Source organism: Hermetia illucens, chromosome 1 (genome assembly GCF_905115235.1).
Source record: "Hermetia illucens chromosome 1, iHerIll2.2.curated.20191125, whole genome shotgun sequence".
Taxonomy (NCBI): domain Eukaryota; kingdom Metazoa; phylum Arthropoda; class Insecta; order Diptera; family Stratiomyidae; genus Hermetia; species Hermetia illucens.
In genome coordinates, this window is record NC_051849.1 from 108,821,344 (window position 1) to 108,843,916 (window position 22,573).

At 41.9% G+C, this 22,573-nt stretch overlaps 2 protein-coding genes across 5 annotated transcripts in view; one reads left to right on the forward strand and one right to left on the reverse strand.

Annotated features, from left to right (window-relative positions):
- The window catches only part of LOC119652639 (nose resistant to fluoxetine protein 6-like), a 140,548-nt gene that overhangs the window by 96,045 nt on the left and 21,930 nt on the right, over positions 1-22,573 (forward strand). The gene's annotated exons all lie outside the window — the stretch shown is intronic.
- LOC119652663 (integumentary mucin A.1-like) lies at positions 2,028-5,469 on the reverse strand. The gene is made up of 2 exons (XM_038056933.1): positions 4,745-5,469; positions 2,028-2,318 (listed from the first exon to the last, which is right to left on the reverse strand). Exons 1-2 carry the CDS (start codon positions 5,220-5,222, stop codon positions 2,143-2,145), a joined length of 654 nt encoding a protein of 217 aa, XP_037912861.1. The 5' UTR covers positions 5,223-5,469; the 3' UTR covers positions 2,028-2,142.

The following is a 22,573-nucleotide window of genomic DNA, read 5'->3' on the forward strand; positions in this document are numbered from 1 at the left end:
AATTGACATTCGAGTGAAATATTAAAATTCCATTCAAGAAGAATCTAATTCTTCCTAGCTCTTTTTAAGGTTTTGTTTGTAAAACAAAACCTTATTAAAATCGGTTTACTGTCTGTCTGTCTGTCTGTCTGTCCGTCACACGGAGTTTTCTCGGATATGGTTATAGCGATTGACACCAAATTTGGTAGAAAGGTGGGAACTGTGAACGCTCACGCATATAGTGAGTTACATCCTCTTACGACGAATTTAAGGGTGGGTCCCCATACATGCAAAAAGTGAGTGTAAATTTTTTTTTCATCAAATATAGTCATGTGGGGTATCAAATTAAAGGTCTCGATTAGTACTTTTTGAAGCCGGTATTAGTTTTGACTTTTGCTGAAAAGGTGGGGAGTGAGGGGGGTTGAAAATGGTCATTTTTTTAACGAACCCATTCTCAGGAACTACCCAACGGAAAAATCTGGAAAAAATCAGGGGGCTGCCACTATATGGTGCTTAGGCTCCGAAATACCCTCCATATCGATACCTGTTCAAATAAAGTTAATAATAGTATATTACTATAATTTTTAGTAATTGACAGGAAAACCCCCCTTAAGTTCACCCGCGAATCACAAAATTTTGCAGCAATGTAGGCTACAGTATAGATCATGATCCTGCCAAATTTGGTGAAAATCGCACTATTACTAATAAAGTTATAATAGGTCAAATCTGTCGCTCCTCTGCAAATTCAAGACTGTGAATGTCAATGTCACTTGAAAGTGGCTATTTTCACATAATATATGCATATTTTACGTGCTACATGCTAATGGGACAAATGCACACCCAAATCTCTTTATAAAAGAAATACACAAAACCTTTCATACCTGAAGCGTCTAGCTTCCGGTTTTCCGACTTGTTTTAAGGTTTTGTGTAATTTTATTTGATGTTGGTTAACAATGTTGGCATTTGCTAATAATATTAAACTCAGAGTGTGAAGCGTATGAGGTTGACCGTTATCAATACATGGCTTTCCATCAAATTATTTATTTAAATCGATTTCTAGAAAATAGAGGACAATGGAATTTTTAGCTATGTGACACGAAGCTGTCGTGCACTCGTCGCTTCTCATATCCTTTTCTTTTCCTTCAGCCTTCCGTCCACAAGCGAGGGTCGGCCTGTGGTGATCGGTTTCGTCATTTTATTTTATCAAATGCCTGATCAGGATGTAATCGCGGGATCTTTAAATCCTCCTCCAGTGTATCAAACCACGATTGTTTGGGCCGGCTTTTTGGTTGCTTACTTTGATGTTCTGGCCAATACTGGTAACTGAATTCTCGTTAGCGGGAATTACGTGACCACACATTCGAAAACGCCTCTCTCGCAACTTTTCCACCCATATCGATCGCGGATATTCTCTTTTCAGACGTGATGAAAACGTGTCGCGCCACCAGTGCAATGCAACATCTTCGTCCCCATTACCGCAAGACGCCGTTGTTCTTTATAGTCGGCCAACGCTCAGAACTGTAGAGAGCGGCAGACGGACGACATTGCAGTAAATTTTAGATTTGGGACGCGCGCTGATACGTCGATCACAAAGAACACCCGTTGGGGAATGCCACTTTACCCAGGTTGTGTTAATGCGGAAAAACAATTTCATTACGCAGTTCTCCATTGGCTGATAGCATTGACGAGATATTTAAATCGCTTGAGTTCTGGCAATGGCAGTAATCTGCCCCTCGAGATATTTAAATCGTTCAGTTCTGGCAATGGCAGTAACCTGCCCAGAACTGCGCCATTTCTATATCTCGGGTGAATGCTATAAGCCAATGGAGAACTACGTTATGCTCCTCACATAGGGGAACACAAAACCTTTTATACCTGAAGTGTCAAGCTTCCGGTTTCCCGACTTGTTTTATTAATTATCACTCGGTGGTATGTATTTTTAAAATATAATTTGGTAGTGTCTATTTTAACGAGACATTTTATTACAAACGTTAACATCTGATGAAAAAGGTTGCTGGACAGGCTTATCAAATGTGTAACTCGAATTATTTCGCAGATAATGAAACGAACATCAAACGAATGCTTTTATTAACAAAGAAAAATATTGGAAATTATTAACAAATTATGCTAGTAATATCCCTAAACACTTAAACGTATACTGTTTCAATAATTGTAATACTCGCTATCATCGTGATAATCTTCCGCATCTTTATAATAAGAAGGATATTGGTAGGGATATCCACAATGTCTTAAATGAACTGGGCGGCAGCGCTCATATGGGGAGTTTTTGAAATAGCAACAATGGTAACAACATATTCTCGTGAAAATTAAAAGAAATCCTGAAAGAAATTTTCGGAAATTATAAAAATCTAGTAAAAAAATTAAACACTAAAGCAAACATATAAAAACAATTATTATACTAAAACAAATATATAAAGACGCATATGTACGAGTAAAATATCAGTGAAAAGTATAATTTAGACATGTAAATCGACACAAACATGCTGATATTGAAATCCAATGCACAAGTCGATGACATAAAAGTCCAGTTTGATTGTAGGTCTTGAAACGGGTTCTAGTACATAACTACTAAATCTACTTCTGATCACGATACGGTCAATTCGAATAGATGTTTGTGGCTGGTCAATCTTATCTTGTAGCGAGTTCTGCGCTCCATGAATATACCATATACCATACGGTCACCAAGCACTTTGACCTTAGATCACCCATCATGACCGCAATGTAATCTTCAGCTGCAATGCTTAACTATACACAATTATAATACTACTTAATCCGAGCCACTTTAGACGATCCCAAGCCCGTTTGAAAAACCAGGAAGGAAAATTCATACAATCTGAGAAGATGGGTCCAACACCACCTCCATGCCTAAGATCCGGGCTTACCTTTTGGCTACGACCTGTTGCTTTCGACAAAGGTTGATGATAGTATAGAATCTTGTCAACGAAATGGTATAAAGGCTCCCAAGAATGCTCATTTGCCTCAACTTTAGTCGGAATTTCAACGAGACAAACTAGACATCTTGGGGCAAGGCAAAATAAGATGGTGAGACTCTAGGGAGCATTCCTCCTGTTGCTGTGAACGTGAATGAATTCGGTATCCAATTGATGATTACCGTTTCCGCTAGGAACACCCTCATATCCTGGGAACCGACATTAGACAGAATACTATCTGCGAGATTCCGATCCAGGATAAGAAACACTCCAATAGCGCAGAGGAGAAGGAGACTTTCTATAAGCAACCCAATGCAATTCTGATGACATTGCGATTCTGATAGATGATCTGAATCTGGAGTTCAGAAGGCAGAAGCTGCTGCAAACAAGAATAATCTCATTTAGGAAGAACTTCCTGATGATCACAAATCGCTCGATGGACCAGTGTCGTCGTGCATTCCTCAACCACAATGACGAACTGCTTAAGAGCGGGGGAAGCATTCCACCACGTCAAATGCCACATGAAATTGCTAGTCACTGCAGCAAATAAAACCGAAATCATCTCGTCATCAATGCGATCAAAGGGCTTCAAGCTGCTGAGCTTGTGGATTTACCCGACGCTCAGGTAGTGTCTCCAGAGATGCTCCCACCATTAATCCTTAAATCTGATATTTTTCAATGAGTGAAAGAGGAAGGTGATCATTTCTAAGAGGTTAGATATTGTCTTCTATTTGAAGTCTAGCCTAAAATTGATGGACCAGTAGCTTACTCCAAACTGCAATTTTATTTTTCAGTGAAGGAATATATTTCGGGAGCAACTTACACCCTTCATCAGTACAAAGTTACTAAAAATTAGTAGCTTGAAATAGGCCACAGCAAGCAGCCCTAAATCAAATGTACATATTCCTCCTCACACTTTACCTTTACGAATGTAGTGCACAACAATCTAGTGCTTACAGGTCTGTGACATGTATATCACCATTAATAATAATAATCGTTGGCACAACAATCCATATTGGATCAGGGCCTTGAAGTGTGTTAGAGCACTCTATTCAAGACCGTAACGGTACACTACAGTAGGCTGTAGGAGGCAATGTGGTCAGCATTGCGCTCGCCCGAGATTATTACCCTGATTTGACTCAGGTACTCATTCACAGCTGAGTCGACTGGTATCCGACATCAAATCACGATACAAATCCCACTGCCGCCAGCGAGATTTTAACCGCGACCTTCCGTACGACAGCCTTGTCCTTTAACCACTCAGCTATCCGGACACTCACCATTAGTATCATCAATTTTGGGATATCTACAGTTACGTTAATGCATTCCACAATTAAGGAAGCAGCCAAAACGGCTTTCGTGATTCAGACTTTCACCCACTAATTTTCGCCAGCATGTTGTAAAGAAAATGTTTTCCTGGTGACACCGCGAGAGCTAATTTTTCTGTTACTCGATCGTTGAAAATGCTGCGTGAAAGGTGCCTTGCATTTCTTGTTTGTTCAGAAAGGACAATTATTTAAACCACTTTCACTGAAAATTGTAGCTCTCTCTTCTAAACAAATGATCAGAACCTAATCTATCGTAAATTCCCGTGCTACTCTATCAACTTCTTTTTCTTCTCTATTAACCTAACTAGAAATATTGTAGCATTGTATAATGAGAAAGAGCAACAGTGAACACAATTTTGTAAAATGTTTAAAGTTTTCACTTCAAAAGGACTGAAATAATTCGTCCACGAAGTATAGGCTGAATCGTGTAATCGTGTACTGTGATTGGCTCAAAACCTTTGTAAATCACAAGACAAACAGACTTACTTGTTTTACTGAGACTATAAAAGCAAACTGGCCTAGGACACGGCGGCTTTGTTGATGTTGTAGAGGTTGTTGTTGTAATTTGGGTGGTGCTAAGGGTTCCTTGAGTAGTTACGGTAAAGGTAGGAGGTATTGCAGTTGCTGTTGCCGTGGATGTTTCAATTTCTCTTTCGGTGGCGCTTTTCATCGTATTAGAAGATGTTTTAACAGATTCTGTAGGCGAAATATCCGTTGTTGTCCCATTCTCATCAGGAGCAGTTGTTGTCTGAATAGTATTTGGATCAGAAGTTGTCGTTTTGCTATCCTCATGGGGGGTGGTTATCATCTGAATACTAGTGGATTCAGGATCCAAAGCAAAATCCGTTGTCGCTTCTTGCAACTCGGGCTCTAGTGTCCCTGGGGGTATATCTTGACACCAGACACTCACGTGGCAGGCAACCACCAAAGCTAACCAAAACCGGATTATACAAATATTTTCCATTTTCGAGTTTTCAATTCACTTTTCTTTGTGTTCCAATAACATCACAAAACCAAGTTCCAGATTAAAACTGATCAACTCCAGAACAATCGCACAATCTTAAATAGCATTAAATTGCATTCAGTGACCAAAGATATTATTTTTCAAAACGACGCTCTACGTAGAATTCTTGGCATTATCAATTCCCAGAAAGTCGCTGAATATCCCACAGCGTCATTTGAATAAACACATATCCATTACCAAACGGCTCAAACGGCAAGGGTGAATCAAAATGCTATTCCGTCGCATACCATAACTGCGCCGATACACCTGGTCCACATTGCTCACAAATTGCTGCACGCATTTATCGGAAACTAATGAAGCAACTACAGAGAAATCTTGACTGATTAATCAAACAAGCTGATAAGCGTCCATTCATGCTATGTATGCATACATACCTATATATAGATGATACAGAATATTACTGAACCCTTTGTTAGACTAACAGCGAGAAATACGGAAAGCATCCCAGATGACTAATTTATTATGTTTTCATTTGAAATAGCCATTGTTAACTTAGAAGCTGCCTCATCTTTGTTCAGGGAACGCTTTTTTTCGACAAAACACTTGAATACTTTTCCGCATATGCGACTAATATGAATAATTTCAATGATTCCTCTATAATCCAAAGATACTGGCGGTTATTTACTTCTGTAAACAGAAGAAATGCATTCTCTGTGTAATATTATCAATTTTCCGTGTTATTATCGATGATAACAACATTGTGGTTTCGCAGGTTCTACATTTTTGTTAAAACCTGGTAAGACCAAGTTTATGATTCATTTGACTTTGCGTTTAATGTAACTAACACTAACAAATGTACTCAATTTAATCTAAGAAAACCTAAGTATTGCAGATTGTACATACTATACTTCGTCGCCCTCTGCTCATTCATGGTTACCATCTAGTTATCTAGATATCTTAACATAACAAATAAATAACGTTCACATACCTTTCTTGTAGTAGGAGGTGGAAATTTTATAAGGCGATGATACGCTTGATGACTGGCGGAATGTCTATACCCATAAAAACCACCTCCACCTCTCGCCTGGCTTATCCTCCCCATCTTACTCCGTGGGTTATACCCTAGTTAAGGCCGGCACGCCCATGTTAGTCCCAAGTTGCGTTTTCAATGTTAGCTTACTTTGCGCAACCATTATCGCAACATTTACTGTGGTCCTCTAACTTTCAAGATTCATCATTCTGATCACTGGGTTATATGCTCGCATTTTGTGCTCCGTAACTTCCGGTGTATAGTACTGATGCACTGACGTTAGCCCGGAGACTCATGTAACCAAATGTAACTATTATAACTACAGCGCCCGTAGGCTGTTCTATCAAGTGGTAACTTACTTGCGGGGTTATTATATCGGTTCTGCCCCTTCCTTAGTACCTTTTTTGTGCAATTTCTTCTATATATCTTTAAGAATTATTCCCAGGATGATGCATGCCTCACTCGGTGTTGCCCTTAATACACTGCATACTCGCGGCGCAATAAGCTGAAATCACTCTTCACGGATTCACCTCAATTACCAGTGCCTCCAGCTAAGAAAGGTCATGCATCTGCATTTCGGTCAGGACATTAGTATTCTTTACAAAACATTAGCTAGGGCTCCCACGGTTTTAATGAAGTTGAAATTCAATTTGGCATCAATCGATCAGGCACTTTATTATCGATTTTCAGATAAGGGATTCCTCCACATTTTTAAAACCACCACAATGTCATCTGCAAATAACTTTTCTCTCTTCCATGACGTCGAATTCAGGCACTTCATAATACATTACCTTACTTAAAAGAGGTTCCAAATAGCAGCCCCTGTAAATTTCTGTATGCCAGTATATTCCTTTAGCCTTTCATCTGACGTGTAGCATAAGAGAGTAGTTTTCGATGAACCTAGCTAATTAATTTTTTACCCCGATTGTCCCTTGAACTATCCTCCAAATGGCTAGTCAAAATCAGTTTTTAACATCCTACATCATCACAATGCAAAATTTGCTGAGGGCCACCAAATTCCGAGTAGTAACTAAACAACAACAAACAAACTACCAACAACAATATATATATCGTTGCCATTCACCCTATGGTGGGACATAGCGCCTCAACTTCACTTACGCGCTATCGTACACATTTCGTTGAAATGCGCTTCAGTTCCTTCAAGGACTTCCTGAGATGCCCCACTCCTCCTCTACTGTTCTGCGCCAAAGTGTTCTTGGGGTCACCTACTCGTCAGCCATCTGAGTGAGTAGACCGGAATATGTCGCCTCTCCTTAATGTGTGCCACTTACGCTTTTCGATTACATCGCCCACAGGTTCTTTATTCGAAGTAGTATTCAAGCCAGCAGTACCCTGCTGAAACGTCGCAGAAGGATTAGAGATTTTGGGTAAAAGTGGGAGTCAATTTCCATGCCATACTCCCATATAGCAACACAGAAAAAAACATCACAAAACAGTCTTAATTTGATTGAGTGTTGAGAAAAGTGTATTTTCTGATTCTGAAGGCGAATCTAGTATTGTTAATGCATCGGGTAGCGAAAATGGAACAATTCGGCATCACCATTGGCAGAAACAACGCTTCTTAGATATATATGAAGATTGATCAACATTTTCGATGCTCAGGCCATTAGTGTAGATACGGAGAGTGCGACGACATGTAAATTGTTAATCCTGGCTTTGTTGGCGTTTATCTTTAGCGCGACTCCCTCCCTTTGACGCCCTCAATTTACTCCGTTTGAGCTCAATGATGAGGGCGATCAGACCCGAGTTTGCACGGGGTCTCATCTGAAGTGGCAAATTGATCACGAAACCTTACCAGAGATATACTGGTACCATGGGAACCAGGATAGCTCCTGGACTCTCATACTTCAGGTGAACTCCCGTTGAATGTGAGTACAGCTCGGTTATTTGCGGTAGGCCCCTAGTGGGAGTTTCATGCGGTTGTGGTTATGCTCAAGCGAGAAGAGATCTTCGGGCCTCAGCGTGGTGTTGCGTTTCAACACTGGTGTCATACTCCTTAGTTCGGTAGAGATTTAGGTATGTCTTGCATCCACCAGTATGAATACTAAGCGATGCCCTTGGTATAGTCTGGTACCGTTGTTGCTTGTCTCAGCGGGGCTCTGATTGTAGTCACAAAATCAATCTAGTCTATCTAGTAGTCTACCAGTATCGTGACCGACGCCTGAAAGGCGTGACTTTTTTAATCCCATACTATTATTTTCCCGCTTGTATCCATACCATCAATTGTCATACCAGGTACCTTCCCCTTTTCCCTTTGCCAGATGGGGTTGCAAAATTACAACCTACTGCTTGATTTGTTATGGCCCATGGTGTTGACGACGATTCCTTTATTAGACTTGCGCGCGTGCGTTGAGCCACTACACCTTTCTCCGTGCCTCTATATCCAGAGACGCCCGGACAAATAAAATTATCTTATAGGGTTAACAACAGGAAGAAAACAAGTGGGAATACCAGTAACTGGACGCTTATATAAAGGTTTTGTGTTCATCTTGCCTGCATATTTTTCCAAACTCCAACTCCGGCGTCCATGTGAGTTCACTCGATAATGACGCTATACACAGCATAGACACACACAATTTTTAACTTCTATAAATATGTTTATAACAGTTTACTTTGGGCTGCTGGAAGTCTGATGAATTTTGCAAACTAGTTGGATAATTAATGTTTTTACAGCATTTATGCTTTAGAAAGCCGGTTGTTACAGCTGTTCCATTTGTGGAGGCTGCTATGCTACAACGTCTAGTGTTTCATCATCGGCAGTGAGTAAACATTTACATAAATGTGGGTCATTTACCTCCTTCTCAATGTTATAATTGCAAATGTCTTTAACTGTGCATGCATGTGGCTCAGTGCTGCCCCATATTTAAGGTGATCTTATGCAGTAGCCTTGGTTACGACTTGGGCGCCTACACTACAGGTATATCTCTGGTAGGACTATGTTTCGTTTGAAGAAATGCCAATAAATCTGCTCAAAATTTTTCGTTAACGTCCCTAATTGCACCGCTCGGCCAGTCTTTGTTTAAAATGTCTCTTTTGCTTTTCCTGATTCAAATATATTAAATAATTTAATTCCTTGCTTTGCTAAAGTTCACAATTTTTGATATATGATACAAAACAATTTGTGATGTGCAAAATAGGGGAGGCATGAGCGATACCATGACGGTATCGGTGGGCGGGTCACTTAATCCGTATGGATGAGAATGATCCAGCCCGGAAAGTCTATAAGGGCAATATCTATGGTAGAAAAAGAAGACGAGATGGAGCGATGGCGTAGGCCAGGACGCTAGACAGCTTTTAGGGATATCGAATTGGTGGACCTCGGTGCAAAACCAGGATGTCTGGAGTTCCTTATTAAGGCAGGCTTAGACCGGATACCGGTTGTTGCGCCGTTGATGTTTTCAAAAATTTATTTAATTAAAGTTTTCAAAAATTTATTTAATTAATCAAAGTAGGTGCCAATCGATTCAAAAAACTTCTCCCAGCGAGAGCATGTATGCCAGTTTCGTAGAAATCCAATTTTCGGGGGTTGATAAACTCGTCGAAGGCAATTTTGATGGCCTCTTTATTCCGAAATTGTTTTTACGCCAAAAAATTATCCAAATGCTTAACAAAATTGTAGTCGGTTGGCGAAAGGTCCGGTGAACATGGTGAACGAGGCAGAGTCTCATACTGCAATCCGTTCAACTTTTGCATTCATGAAGCCATGCATTGTCGTAAAGGAGTATCGCACCATCTCTGTTGACTAATCTCGGCCGTTGAATACTCAGTTGGGCACAGTATTTCTGTACATTTATCGTTTCTCCAGGTGCCAAAAAAATAGCGGATAACTCCGGCCATAGACCAGCAAACAATCACCATTACCTCTTCGGATGGAGGCTCGGTTTGGGCATATGCTTCGGTGACTCATCAGCATCTAGCCATTGTGCTGATCGCGCGAAGATTTTCGTATAATATCCACTCCATCACATTCTGTGCAAAAAGGGATCACTTCTGTTGCGAAGAGTAAAGAACTGCAAATTTCCATTCGAAGCGCCGTTTTGCTCCGTAAGGCATGTGCAATTCATTTGTCGAGCTTTTTCACCTTTCCAAGCTGTTGTAAGTGCCGGGAAACTGTTGAATAGTGTACGCCCAGTTTCTCTGCAATGCCTATCACAGATCGGATTCGTCGGATTCGACTAGCAAACGCAGGTTCTCGTTGTCAACGATGGTCCTGGATGTCCACGTGGTTCACTTTAAAGGTTTACGTCGCCTGACCGGAATTTTTCGAACTACCGCCGTGTGGTTCGTTCGCTTACCTTATCAGCTCCAAATGCGCTGTTAATGTTCCTGGACGCCTGCGCTGTTTTATGACCGAGTTTGAACTCATACAGAAAAAGTATACGTTCTTGGCTCTTTTCCATCCGTTTGTAAAACAAAACCTTATTAAAATCGGTTCAATGTCTCTTTGTCTGACTGTCTGTTTATCTGTATTTTTTTGAGAAGGTGGAAATCTACAAAAGACACTGGTCTGGACACACCAGCGTGTGTGATTTTACCGACTAAAACCACCCCAGACTCCCTTCCTGCCCCGCGGAACCACCATAAGGTATTACATCACGGGGTGTAGTCAGCTCACTCTAGCTTAATCCCATTTCTTCTATACGCGGCGCACGTGACCGCGCTTTTCTCCTTTCCTCTGCCTTTCGCAGTTTATCTTGAATAGATGCGATCATGAAGTTGACCACATCCCAATTCTCTTGATGTGCTACCATTTTCAGCACCAGATTTGCTGGTACCAACACCTCTCCTAGAATCTCCTCTAGATTCCTCCTTTCTTCCACAAATCTCGGGCAGTGGAAGAATACATGCTCTGGGTCCTCTGGGACTCCATTACAATTTGGATAGTCGGGTGAAGTCTCCAATTTAAACCTGTGAAGGTATTGGAGATATCCTCCATGTCCCGTGAGAAACTGGGTGAGATTATAGTTAATCTCACCGTGTCGTCTCTCCAACCACTCCACCACCACCTCCAACCACTGATGGCAGGAAATGAGCCCGTGAGTCCACCGACCCTTTCCCGAGCGTTCCCACCGCTATTGCCATCTATTTATGGATCTCTCCCACTCAGCGTTCTTCGTCTGCAATAAGGGAGAGATTGATTTCGCATGGTATATATTCGGCATCTCATCTGCCAAGATGTCGATCGGCATCATTCCAGAGATGACGAATGCTGCATCATCTGAGACAGTCCTGAACGCAGAGCATACCCTCAGGGCTGTCCTCCTGTTGACTCCATTCAGTTTACTAGTATTACCTGACATCTGCAACCCCTCGCTCCAAACTGAGCGTCGCATAGAGCATGATTGAGGTCACCACCCTGGCTATAAGCAACCTAGAGGTATGCCGTGGCCTTCCCACGTTCGGCATCATCCTCGCCAGGGCCATACTGGCAGTGGATGATTTATCACAAACATACTGTATGTGTTGCTTATAGCTGAGCTTCCTGTCTATCACCAACCCCAAGTATTTGATGGTCGGGTTGGAAGTGATGATATGATTCCCGATTCTAACACAGGCGTAATTTCTCTTCCGGCGCTTAATGATGAGGACCGCTTCTGTTTTTTCATCCGCAAGCGTCAGACCAAAGCTCTCTAACCAGCATTTGACAGCACTGATTGCCTCGCTTGAGTATAACTCAGCATCTTCGAGATGCTCTGCGACAACAACCAGTGCTATGTCGTCAGCGTGACCCACCACTGTGGCTTCCTCCGGAAGGGGAAGATTAAGTACATCGTTGTACATGATGTTCCACAGTAGTGGGTCCAATACCGAGCCCTGTGGGACACCCGCGGAAACAAGCGTACTCCTGGGGTCCGTCATCGGTGTCATACCAGAGCCTCCTTTCAGTTAAGTAACTATCGACGATAGCAGCGAGATAGGCGGGAATACCAATCTTCGCTACGGCATTTGCGTATTAGATTTCAACTGGCCGAATTGAATGCATTTTTCATGTCCAGGGTTACTACCACGCAATATTTGCTGGTACTACCCTTTCCGTGGATTGCATCTTCGGCCAAGCCCGTAACCAATTTAATGACATCGATGGTTGATCTGGCTTTTCGGAACCTATACTGCCGATCTGAAAGGCCGCCTTGGCTCTCAACAACCGGGAGTAATCTATTATAGATTACCCGCTCTAACATTTTCCCCTACCGTGTCCAAAAGACATATGGCTCGGTTTGAGGATGGTTCACCTGGAAGTTTACCAGGCTTAGGCAGAAGTACCAACTTCTGTTGCTTCCATGTCCGCTGGAAATATTCCCTCGGACATGCACGCTTCGAACAACTCAGCGAACATGTCCGGCCTGGATTTCAGCGGCAAGCTTAAGGGCCTTATTCGGTACTCCCGTCCAGGCCCGGCGCTTTATTGTTTCCTATTCTACCGCAGATCTTCAGCAGCTCGTCTCTTGTGATTGGCGGAATTGCCGTCACATTCAGAGGTGGTCGGAATGTGTCGGTGCTTTCCTCTTGCTGGGGGAATAACCCCTGGATGATTTTCAGCAAGAGGGTAGGACGCATGATCTGCGGAGATGAACGGCCTCTGAATCGTCCCATCACGATTCTGTAGGCATCTCCCCCACGGGTTTACGTCCGCTTCTGAGCAGAGCTCCTTAAAGCATTTCCTCTTGCTTCGCTGGATGGCGAGCTTGAGGGTTTTGTGGGCTGCCTTGTAGGCGCACTCTTTCCTGCCCTTGATCAACTCTACTTACCGCCCTCTGAACCGCTCTACTGGCTCGGTGGCAGGCTGATCGAAGACCGGCCAGTTCATTATTCCACCAGTAGTTTGATCTTCTACGAGGAAGTGAGCACCTCCTAGGCATGGACGCGTCAAATGCTTTGGCAGATGCATTGAGCCAGATGGATGGCTCTTTCCGTAGAGGCGCCTGCTTTATCAGATTGATCTAACCACACCTCTATGAAGGTCTGCTCATCCAAGGATTTTGCAGACCAGCCTGAAATCTTTTTCGGTTTCGGGCATGATGGCTCTTTGGCCTGAGGCTCGACACATGTCTCAAAGAAGATTGCCTGGTGATCGTTGTGGGTGTAGCGTTCGCTGACGCACCAGGACCTACCACGCGCCAGCGAAGGGCTGACAAAGGTCAGGTGTACAACTGAACCTGACCCCCCTTCCTGGAAGGTGTTTACAGCACCTTCGCTAGCCAAAACTATATCCATCTGCGCGAAAGCTTCTATTAAACTGCGCTCCCCTAGCATTTGATTCTCTGCTACCCCACTCTAGGGCATTGAAATCACCAGCAATCACCTTTGGACTTCGTCCCCTTGCGTCGAGAACAAGATTATCAATCATTTGCTCGAATTCAAACAGTGTCAAACTTGGTGGAGCGTAGCAGCTGTATACACATACACCACTTATTTTCTCCCACACAAAGCTACTGGCTGCCTGACCTGCAGTACATTGTATTGCCTGTCGACCACAAGCCCATATCGCCGCTCCACCAGTCGAATCTGTGACCCATATGCCACCGTGACGGCTTCTGTACGGCTCACTTATGATGGCAATTTCCATCTCAGATTCAATGCTGAAGTAAATCCTGAGCGACCCTGCAATGATTGAGGTTTATTTGAATAAACCTCTTATTGCAGTGAGCGCCTTCATAAATTCGGGATATTTACTATTTCCGAGAATATGCCGGTTATCTGGATCTTTTCAGCTCGAACATGAGATCTCCTTTCTGGGTTCTTCGGATTCGATCCACATTTCCGCTCAAATCTTTACTCGTAGGTCGGGATCCGCTTTGACCTTTCTGAGTATCTCCGCGTAGAACAGATTGCCCTTACTGGAAATAACAATCGCATCTGGACGGGTTCGCACTTTTGCTTTTCCTTCCGCTTTTTTGCTCGTAACCTTGGTCCATCCATCGTTTCCGTTCGTCTTGGGCTTCGCAACGGTGGTCGACTTTTCTACATTCACTGTACGCTTTCCTCCTTCAGAGCTATTAATGCTGGTTTTCAGAGTTTCCTGTCCGCCTTTTTCTCTCTTAGGCGCCTGCTGATTATGATCCCCTTCTTTTTCCCGTACTCGTTTATTTCGCCGTGTTTCGATGGTAGTACGGTTAGGTGTCACTTGGGTCGCTTGCGAGACTGTTGGTGCAGCGGTGTTCGGTGTATCCTTAGTATTCTTTTCCTCAGTCTGCGATCTATTGTAGAGAACTCTAATAGCCGTTACCATATTCTTTATGGCTTGGTGCACGTAGTGCTTGTCCTTGATGAACTCGGACAGCTCAACTATTTTTGCCCCAAGCTGGATAAAGGGTAATTCCTTCGGATCCGGAACTCCGCTTCCTATAAGCCCTGACAGGATTACTCCTTTTATATGCTGTTTCACTTTTGGCAGTTATTGATCTTGCCTATACTTTATCCTTCATCCGTCTTTAGCATTGGTGGAGATCTCAAAGTTGATGAGCTTCTTTTGAATGGATCCTTTTCTTGTTCCAGGAGCACCTCTTGCTCTCGCGCATCTTAAACATATGCGGTTGGTGTTGCCACATTTTTCGTCGTCGACGATCCGTCTTCAGTTCATTCTTGGTTGTTCTTGCTACTGGTGTTCTCGGTAAGGTCGTACTTCGCTTGAACACTTCCTTCTCCAGATCCAAATCACTTGTAACATTATATACCAAGGTGGCCGAGTTGTCAACCACCAAGGTACTGCAGTCGAGGGATATCGACGACCGGGAGCACGCTTGCTCACTCCCAAAAGCCGCCGGTGCTGGGTTTCCGCGCCCCTGCATCGTAAGTGTACTCCTTCACTCGTTTTCCATGGTGGTTTTATGTTCTGGGTATCCTTCCCATAGCCCTTTTTGTCCGCGCACCAGAGATGAGCAAACACTAGCCCATGCACAGTCAGAAAAGAAAAGTGCATGAACACATATTTACACATAGGTATCCCAATCCGCCAGCTGGGGTTGCGCCTGATGGGAGATCTGGCCTACTCCTCACAGGTCTGTCTGTCTGTCTGTTTGTCACAGGCACTTTTCTCTCGGCTATAGCGATTCACACAAAATTTGGTGAGAAGGTGGGAACTGTGGGGGGTGTAAAAATTTTTTTCAAGAAAATTTGGCCATGTGGGGTATCAAATGAAAGGTCTCGATTAGTACTTTTCGAAGCTTAGTTTTGAGATTCGTTAAAAAGGCGAGGAGTGGGAGGGGTGCAAAGTGATGAATCCTTTAACGGACCCATTTTCAGAAACTACCCAACCGACCAATCTGAAAAAATCATGAAGTTGTCTCTATATGGTGCCCAGGCCTCAAAATACTCTCCATATCGATATCTGTTCAAATTAAGTTAATAGTAGTGTATTACCATATTTTTGGGAAAATTGAGTGAAACCTCCTTAAGTTTATCTCAGAGTTATAAAAGTTGGTAATAGTATAAAATATAATATGAAGCATATTATCCCCAAGTTTGATCAAAATCATACTATTCATAGCAAAGTTACAGTAGCTCAAACTTGTCTTTAACGTGTAAATTTACAACCCGAAGTACTAAATCTGACATGCTAAATGCATATTCTTAACGGGCTACGTACAAATGGAATAATTGTACACTCAAATATACTCACACAAGAAGCAAACAAAACCTTTCATACCTGAAGCGCCCAGCTTCCGGTTTCCCTACTTGTTTCCTTTTTATTCACTGTTATCACAACCATAGTAAAACTGAAATGACTCTTTGATTAAATGTAGAAGTATTTTTGCTTTATTATCCGACGTCAACAGCGCTAACTAGTGGTGGTTTGATACAGCAAAATCGCAACTAACTTCACATGATTGCCAATCGGCCATTACATGTGCAACAACCTGATATAAGGCATAATTATGCAAAATTTGAAAGAAATCCAACTATTACTAGCAAAGTTATAGAAAGTCAAAATTTTGTATTTTATATGAATTGATTGCACTCTAAGACATGTATGACGTTATCATCATATAAACCGGACTGAACGGTATATTATTTTTATAATATACTAGCTGACCCGGCGAACTCTGTTCCGCCTTAGAGGTAATAAATAAGCAGACTTTGGATTTTATTCAATTTAATTTTTTATAAATTAATTAATAAATTAATAAATCAAGTATTTTAGTGATTCTTTATTGTTCATGTATTTTGGTGCATAGGTTGTACTCTTTAGTTAAGCACGACATGTTTTGTTGTATTATCAGCCGGAAGTACAGACAACGCAGATGGCCTTCCGACCAGTGAATATGCCACATATAAATATGATATGCGAAAAACATTGATTTTCCAGATTCAGACCACAAACTTTCAAGGATTGTCCTTGTGATTTGTTAATGCTGATGGTGAATGAAAGATGGATCGGAAATTGAAGTCTTTTAAACTCAAATGGCATATCGGTTGGGATCATCGGGATCCTCGGAATGAGAACTTCCTCACCTTCGAATTTTCCTTTGAGTAACGTCGCGTAAATCACATTGTTCATCAATTTACATACCACCAAACGCGTACCGTTGCAAAGTTTTGGTGGGTTTATGTTTCGAAGCATAATTACTACGGAGCCAACCTTGAGGCGTAAATTGTGCGGTGATAAGCCAGGCACATCCAAGGAGTTTAAAAATTCAATTGGATAGTTGGTAGCTTCATCTTCGTTTGTAACACAGTCAATTGATTTGAATAAATGCATTGTTCCAATGATATCATTCTGAATTATGTAGTTCAGGTGATCTACATCTTTATTCTTAGCCGCTAAAATTGCTCGTTCACTCAACTATTTATTATTTTTGTAGTTAGTAATGATGTTTGGGAATACTTTGTTGACAAGTTCGTCTTTCGATGAGACAAAGTTACAGAAATTCTGAGGAAAAGAAATCAATCCGCTTGATTCGTCGACCGGTACTCGACCATTACCGATTGTAAGCAATTGCACAGGGAAATCTTCAGCAGATGTATCATTAAGCAATGCAACTCTTATCTTTGTTGTCAGCTGGAGTTTCTTCACATAGCGCCATAGATTCGATGATTTTAGGCAAGCGTTTATTCCGTCGGCAGCCGTTGATCTTGGAATTACTGGCAGTGCTTAGCGGAAATCGCCAGAGTCATTGCGTAGATCTTTCAATGTTCGGTTAAGTGCTTCTAATGCACGTTTATGCGCCATTGTGCATTCGTCCCATATTATGACTTTCGACGCTGATAAAACTTTGGCCATTGCGGAGTTTTTTGAAATATTACATGTTGGTTCTTCAATAGTTTGAAGATTTAACAGCAATTCGAATGCTGAATGTGCCGTCGAAGAAGCAACTGCAAGCGCAATGTCGGATCTTGCACGAACAGTGGCTAAAACTAATGACATCAGGAATGTCTTACCAGTTCCATCAGGGGCATTCAGGAAATATAAACCACCATTTCCATCATCAATTGCCTTCATTAATGTATCATAAACTTCCTTTTGTTGGGGATTCAACAGTAGTACATTCGTTTGAACTACTAAATCTAATTGCTGGTGATCATATTCACGTTCCCGCTCCAATTCTCCATTGAATGCGTCATTCACTTCATCATGATTTGGCGCTGGCATTCCTAACCTGACTAATAAACTACCGCACATAAGGTAACACATGTCTTCGATCAAGAGTAAAGCCCGATTATGTATCTCTTCATTCATCTCAAGATCGGGATTTCTGGAACTGACACGAATTTGATGTAAAATATCTTCCGACATATTATCCTTGTGCCACATGTTAGATGGGTTCGATGGGAAGCATGTCGAAATTATGATAGGCAAATAATGTGCGTATCTGACTTAGAGATGCAGAGATAATGGCTTCAACCGTTGTCGTATCCCAATGGGTATCGTATTCTAGTAAATTGAGTTCTTCACATGCAGCACGATATGTTGGGAATATTGTACCATTAACAGTCCGTAATGACTCAAATGATGTTGGGCCACGCACATTTACCAGCAACAATCGCAAATAGAAGCATTCATCATTCTTTGGATGAACTGTACACATACGACCAAGAGCATCAAGTAGAACGCACATCCGGATAACCTAGGAACCGTATTGCCTTGCTTTCGTCGTTGAAAATTCTTCGATGAAGCATTCCAAGTGTAACAACGTGGCATCTCCGAGTATAGCAAAGTTCCTGCAAACGGATCGCTTTGGCAGATCGGAAAGAAACTGGTCAATGTTTTCGCTGGAGGGTTTTTCAGCACGTTGAACAACATTCGAAGCCGTGAAATATATTCGTTAACCATTCTCGAGGTGCACCGCCAAATGCTACAACAGTAGGATGACGTTCGTAAATAGGGAATGCGAATATTACGTCAAATGGCTTCATTGCAGTTCACATAACGACGAGAGGATTCGATACCAAAAACCGCCATATCGCTGCCTTTCGTGACATATTTACAAATGTATTTTATGGACTTTACTGAATTGCAATACTCATCGTTGCAATGTGTACTTGAATGTTTTGGAAGTAAGTGGCGAATATGGGACAATCCAACTGTTGTCGAGAATGAAATCCATTCTTTTCACTTTTGTTGTGATAGTTCGACCGTTATCATCGGGTGATCGACGGCGACACAGTGGATCACATCGTTGCCAGTCACGGTCTCCGCCAGTTAATTTCCGTGAATACCGTTTGGACCTTGACCATGCAAGGTGATTGGGGATTGATGGTGCCACACGGTCCATGAATCATATTTGTAATTACAACAGTCATGTAGGTCTGGATCGGCTTCGTGGTCGGGAATATTGGCACATATGATATCATCTATTTGGTCTGTTTGAAAACTAACCAAATAAGGATGTGTGCGTGCTGCAGGCCTCGTTTTTACCATTCGATTGAATACATGCAGCATCCGAGTATCTCCAAAGACGCATTGTTTAACAATGTATAATTCATCAGGGACCGTATTTGTTGTCCGAATACATGTGCGGTGATGTCGTGTCGATCACTTGATGTTTGTCCGGGAAGCAGCAATTGAACTATTTCTATCCGTTTTGGATTACAGGTAAAAGTAATGAAGAGATCTGGTCGACCGTAATGACGAACATATGTCATTGCATCTTGCACATATTCATGCATATGACGTGGACTGCCTATGTACGTCGCCGGAAGAATAGTTAATCGACCAATATCAGCTGTATTTCCTTCAGTACCAATTGCATCACGTAAAGGTATATACTCCTCAGAACGCAGTTTGGCTTGGTTCAACCTAACGCTCCGTTTCTATTTTAACGTACATGTCGACGCAATACTGCTGAAACAATCGACGAAACTGCAACAAATAGTTGTCAGCATTTTGACGAATCATCAAACGATATGCGTAATAATCCATCGAGCTAACTGTTTTTGTAGTTTCTTCACCTGAAATTAAAACATTAGATTTAGTATTTTGTAAATATATAATTTTTTCATAGTTATAAAGGGGTGAAGATGAATGATTTTAAATCGGTTGCCAGTCATTTGTCTAATTTTAGAACAACCCCTTATCTTTTCCTGGTAATAAGTAGTGTAATTGGTCTTTTATTGTAAATCCAAAACCAAACAATGTAAAATGTATGTCATGTTGAACTATGATATTGATACTCACCATTTAATGGATTTATCATTTTGATATTAAAATAATATCCATCTTCTCCTTGTCAAAACATCAGCGGGTACTGCAACTGTGTCATATGAACGATGTGTTTCATATATTTGTTGCAGTTGCCCAGTATCGCGACTTGTAAGCACAATATCGCGTGTTTCCAAGTTTTCACCAACAATTAAGGATGGCAACTTCATCTATTGTTCGAGCGTTAAATGTGCGTTCGTGTGTTCCAGATAGTCGTTTATCTGCTCTGATCACGACTTTGTAGTCATCATTGGGCATGCGTTCCAAAGCAGTCTTGAACAGCCTGACCAACGCATTATCTTCAGTGAAGTAGTTGCTGCAGATCTTTAAGAATTGCTCTTTTCATTGCTGCATTTATCTCTTGACGTCGATCAACTTGTTCTTCCATGTTGCCCATGAAGTATATTTGTAAAAATTTATACTGTGCATCTTCAGGAGGTTGCAATGATCCCATTTGATGGTGAATCTGTCCTTGTATCTACAAAATAAAAAGCAAAGTCAATATTTCTGATTTTTTGTATAATCAGCAACATAGTAAGTAGGAATAAGTATAGTAAGTTATTCATCTACTATATTGTATGTAAGTACCAACATAAACAAATAAATACCTTGAATGTCGGATTAAACCCTCGTTATTGGATAATGTCTGCCCCAAATGAGGAAATTTGGAAACAACCATTGTATTGTTGACTGTTTGCAAGAAAATGACGTGATTGTGGTGCTTCGCCACAAAACAATGAATGCAATGGCTCAGGTGGCGGAGTCAATAATGGCAATTTCACGTTTCCACTAAGGCAACACAATCCGGGCGTTTCCCCTGAAAACTTCAATGCGTCACAATACTCGCAAACAACGTCCATTGGCCCAATGCAAACGCTAGGATGCAAGTGCTGCAATCAATGTCGAAACGCTGCTCGATACAAATCAGCACTTGATACATTTCTTCTTGTGCGTCGAAAATTATTTACTTCTCCATCTCTGTTATTCGCTCGACGATTTCGCATTGCCAACCGAGCCGTTTCACGGGCTGCCTCGCTTTGCTCTTGTGATTGAGAAGCACGAAGTCGAGCTATACTTAACGCGGCACTCTTCACGGGCAATTCCTTGTGCTTCTTCAGTCATTTCATTCGCAATTTTTCGCATCCTTCTTGTATTACGGCTTTGTCGGGAAAGATTCAATCGTCTTGATCGCGACATTGTTAATGATGATTCACAGAGAAAACAAATTACTGATGATATTATCAATTACGTTTAGCTATAATTTTTACAATTGTGAAATTTTTTACAATACTTAACCAAAGACCAAATTACGTTTAGCTGTCATTCACGTTTTGTTATTACACCTGTCACTTTGCGTTTTGTTATTCCATGTCAGATGCGTTTTTGGTTATAACACGTTTTATAGTGACTTGACGGAAACTCGGTCGAACCGGTTAAAAAGTATCCTATGTCCGTCTCTTGGTTGTCAGCTACCTCTCCACCAATTTTCAGCCAAATCGGTTCATCAACTCTTGAGTTATAAATAGTGTAACTAACACCACTTTCTTTTGTATATATAGATATTTATATAACAGCGTTACAGGAGATGCGTTGGACAGGGACCTGGTTTCCTGGAGAAGCGTCGCTACACCATATATTATAGCGGCCATCTAGTAAACCATGTGCTCGGAGTAGGTTTCTTAGTCAGGCAAAAAATGAAACCTGCTGTTATTGGCTTTGAAAACATAAGCAAACGGCTATGCACTCTGTGCTTCCAAGGCAAATCTAGAAATATAAGCCTTATTAACAGAAGAGATTGCAGGAGTCGCAGGAGGATATCCTTCTTCCCTCGGAGCTTGTCCCAGATATGATATCAAAATCATACTTGGGGACACTAACAGCCAAGTAGGGACGGAGCCCGTATTCGTACAAATGATAACGGACTGCGGATCATTCATTTAGCCAGTGTCACACGAAATGGTTCTTGGAAGTACCTGGTTTGTGCAGAAAGCAGTTCACAAACATACGTGGGCCTCTCGAATCGCCGCCACCTCTCAGCCTTGATGAATGTCAGAACATATAGGGGGCCAATATAGACTCGGATCACTATCTCATTGACATGGTGCTCCGAATTCGAATAACAACACCACCCAGAATCAACTCTGACAATCAGGTAATAATTAACACTGAAGCCATCCACAACATAGCACCTGCAACACCAGTATGAGCGAAATGGATGCCGCAATAACCGCAGTCAATAGAGGACCTGGAGATGAAGCATCTACAAATGATTTTCACAATCATCTGAAGAACGTTATCATAATATGGCACAAACATGTTTAGCCCCAGCCGCAAAAAGAGTCGGAACGGCTGGTTTGACTATGAATGTAGCTACGGAACAGAAGAATGCCGCATACCAAGCTAATGCTGCATTCTCAAAAAATGCGGGACACGCGCAGAGACTTATCACGCAACTCCGGCGAGCGGAGAAGCGACAGACAGAAAAAGGCAAGCATGGCAGAGCCAACAAGTCTGTGAATTAGAAAAGTACAGGGAGCAACCGTACCAAGCGCGCAAGTTTTACCAACAAGTCAACAGTATGAAGCCTTACACACCTCGATGTTCATCCTGCCGAGGCAAAGAGGGAAATCTGATTTCCAACAGAATGGGCATCTTCGAGCG

Excerpts from the sequence above, each read along its gene's own strand:
- LOC119652663 (XM_038056933.1), bottom strand. The coding sequence starts at position 5,222 with ATGGAAAATATTTGTATAATCCGGTTTTGGTTAGCTTTGGTGGTTGCC. Across the intron at positions 2,319-4,744 it reads TTATAGTCTCAGTAAAACAA|GATTTCTTTTAATTTTCACG; the intron begins GTAAGTCTGTTT and ends AATTTCTTTCAG.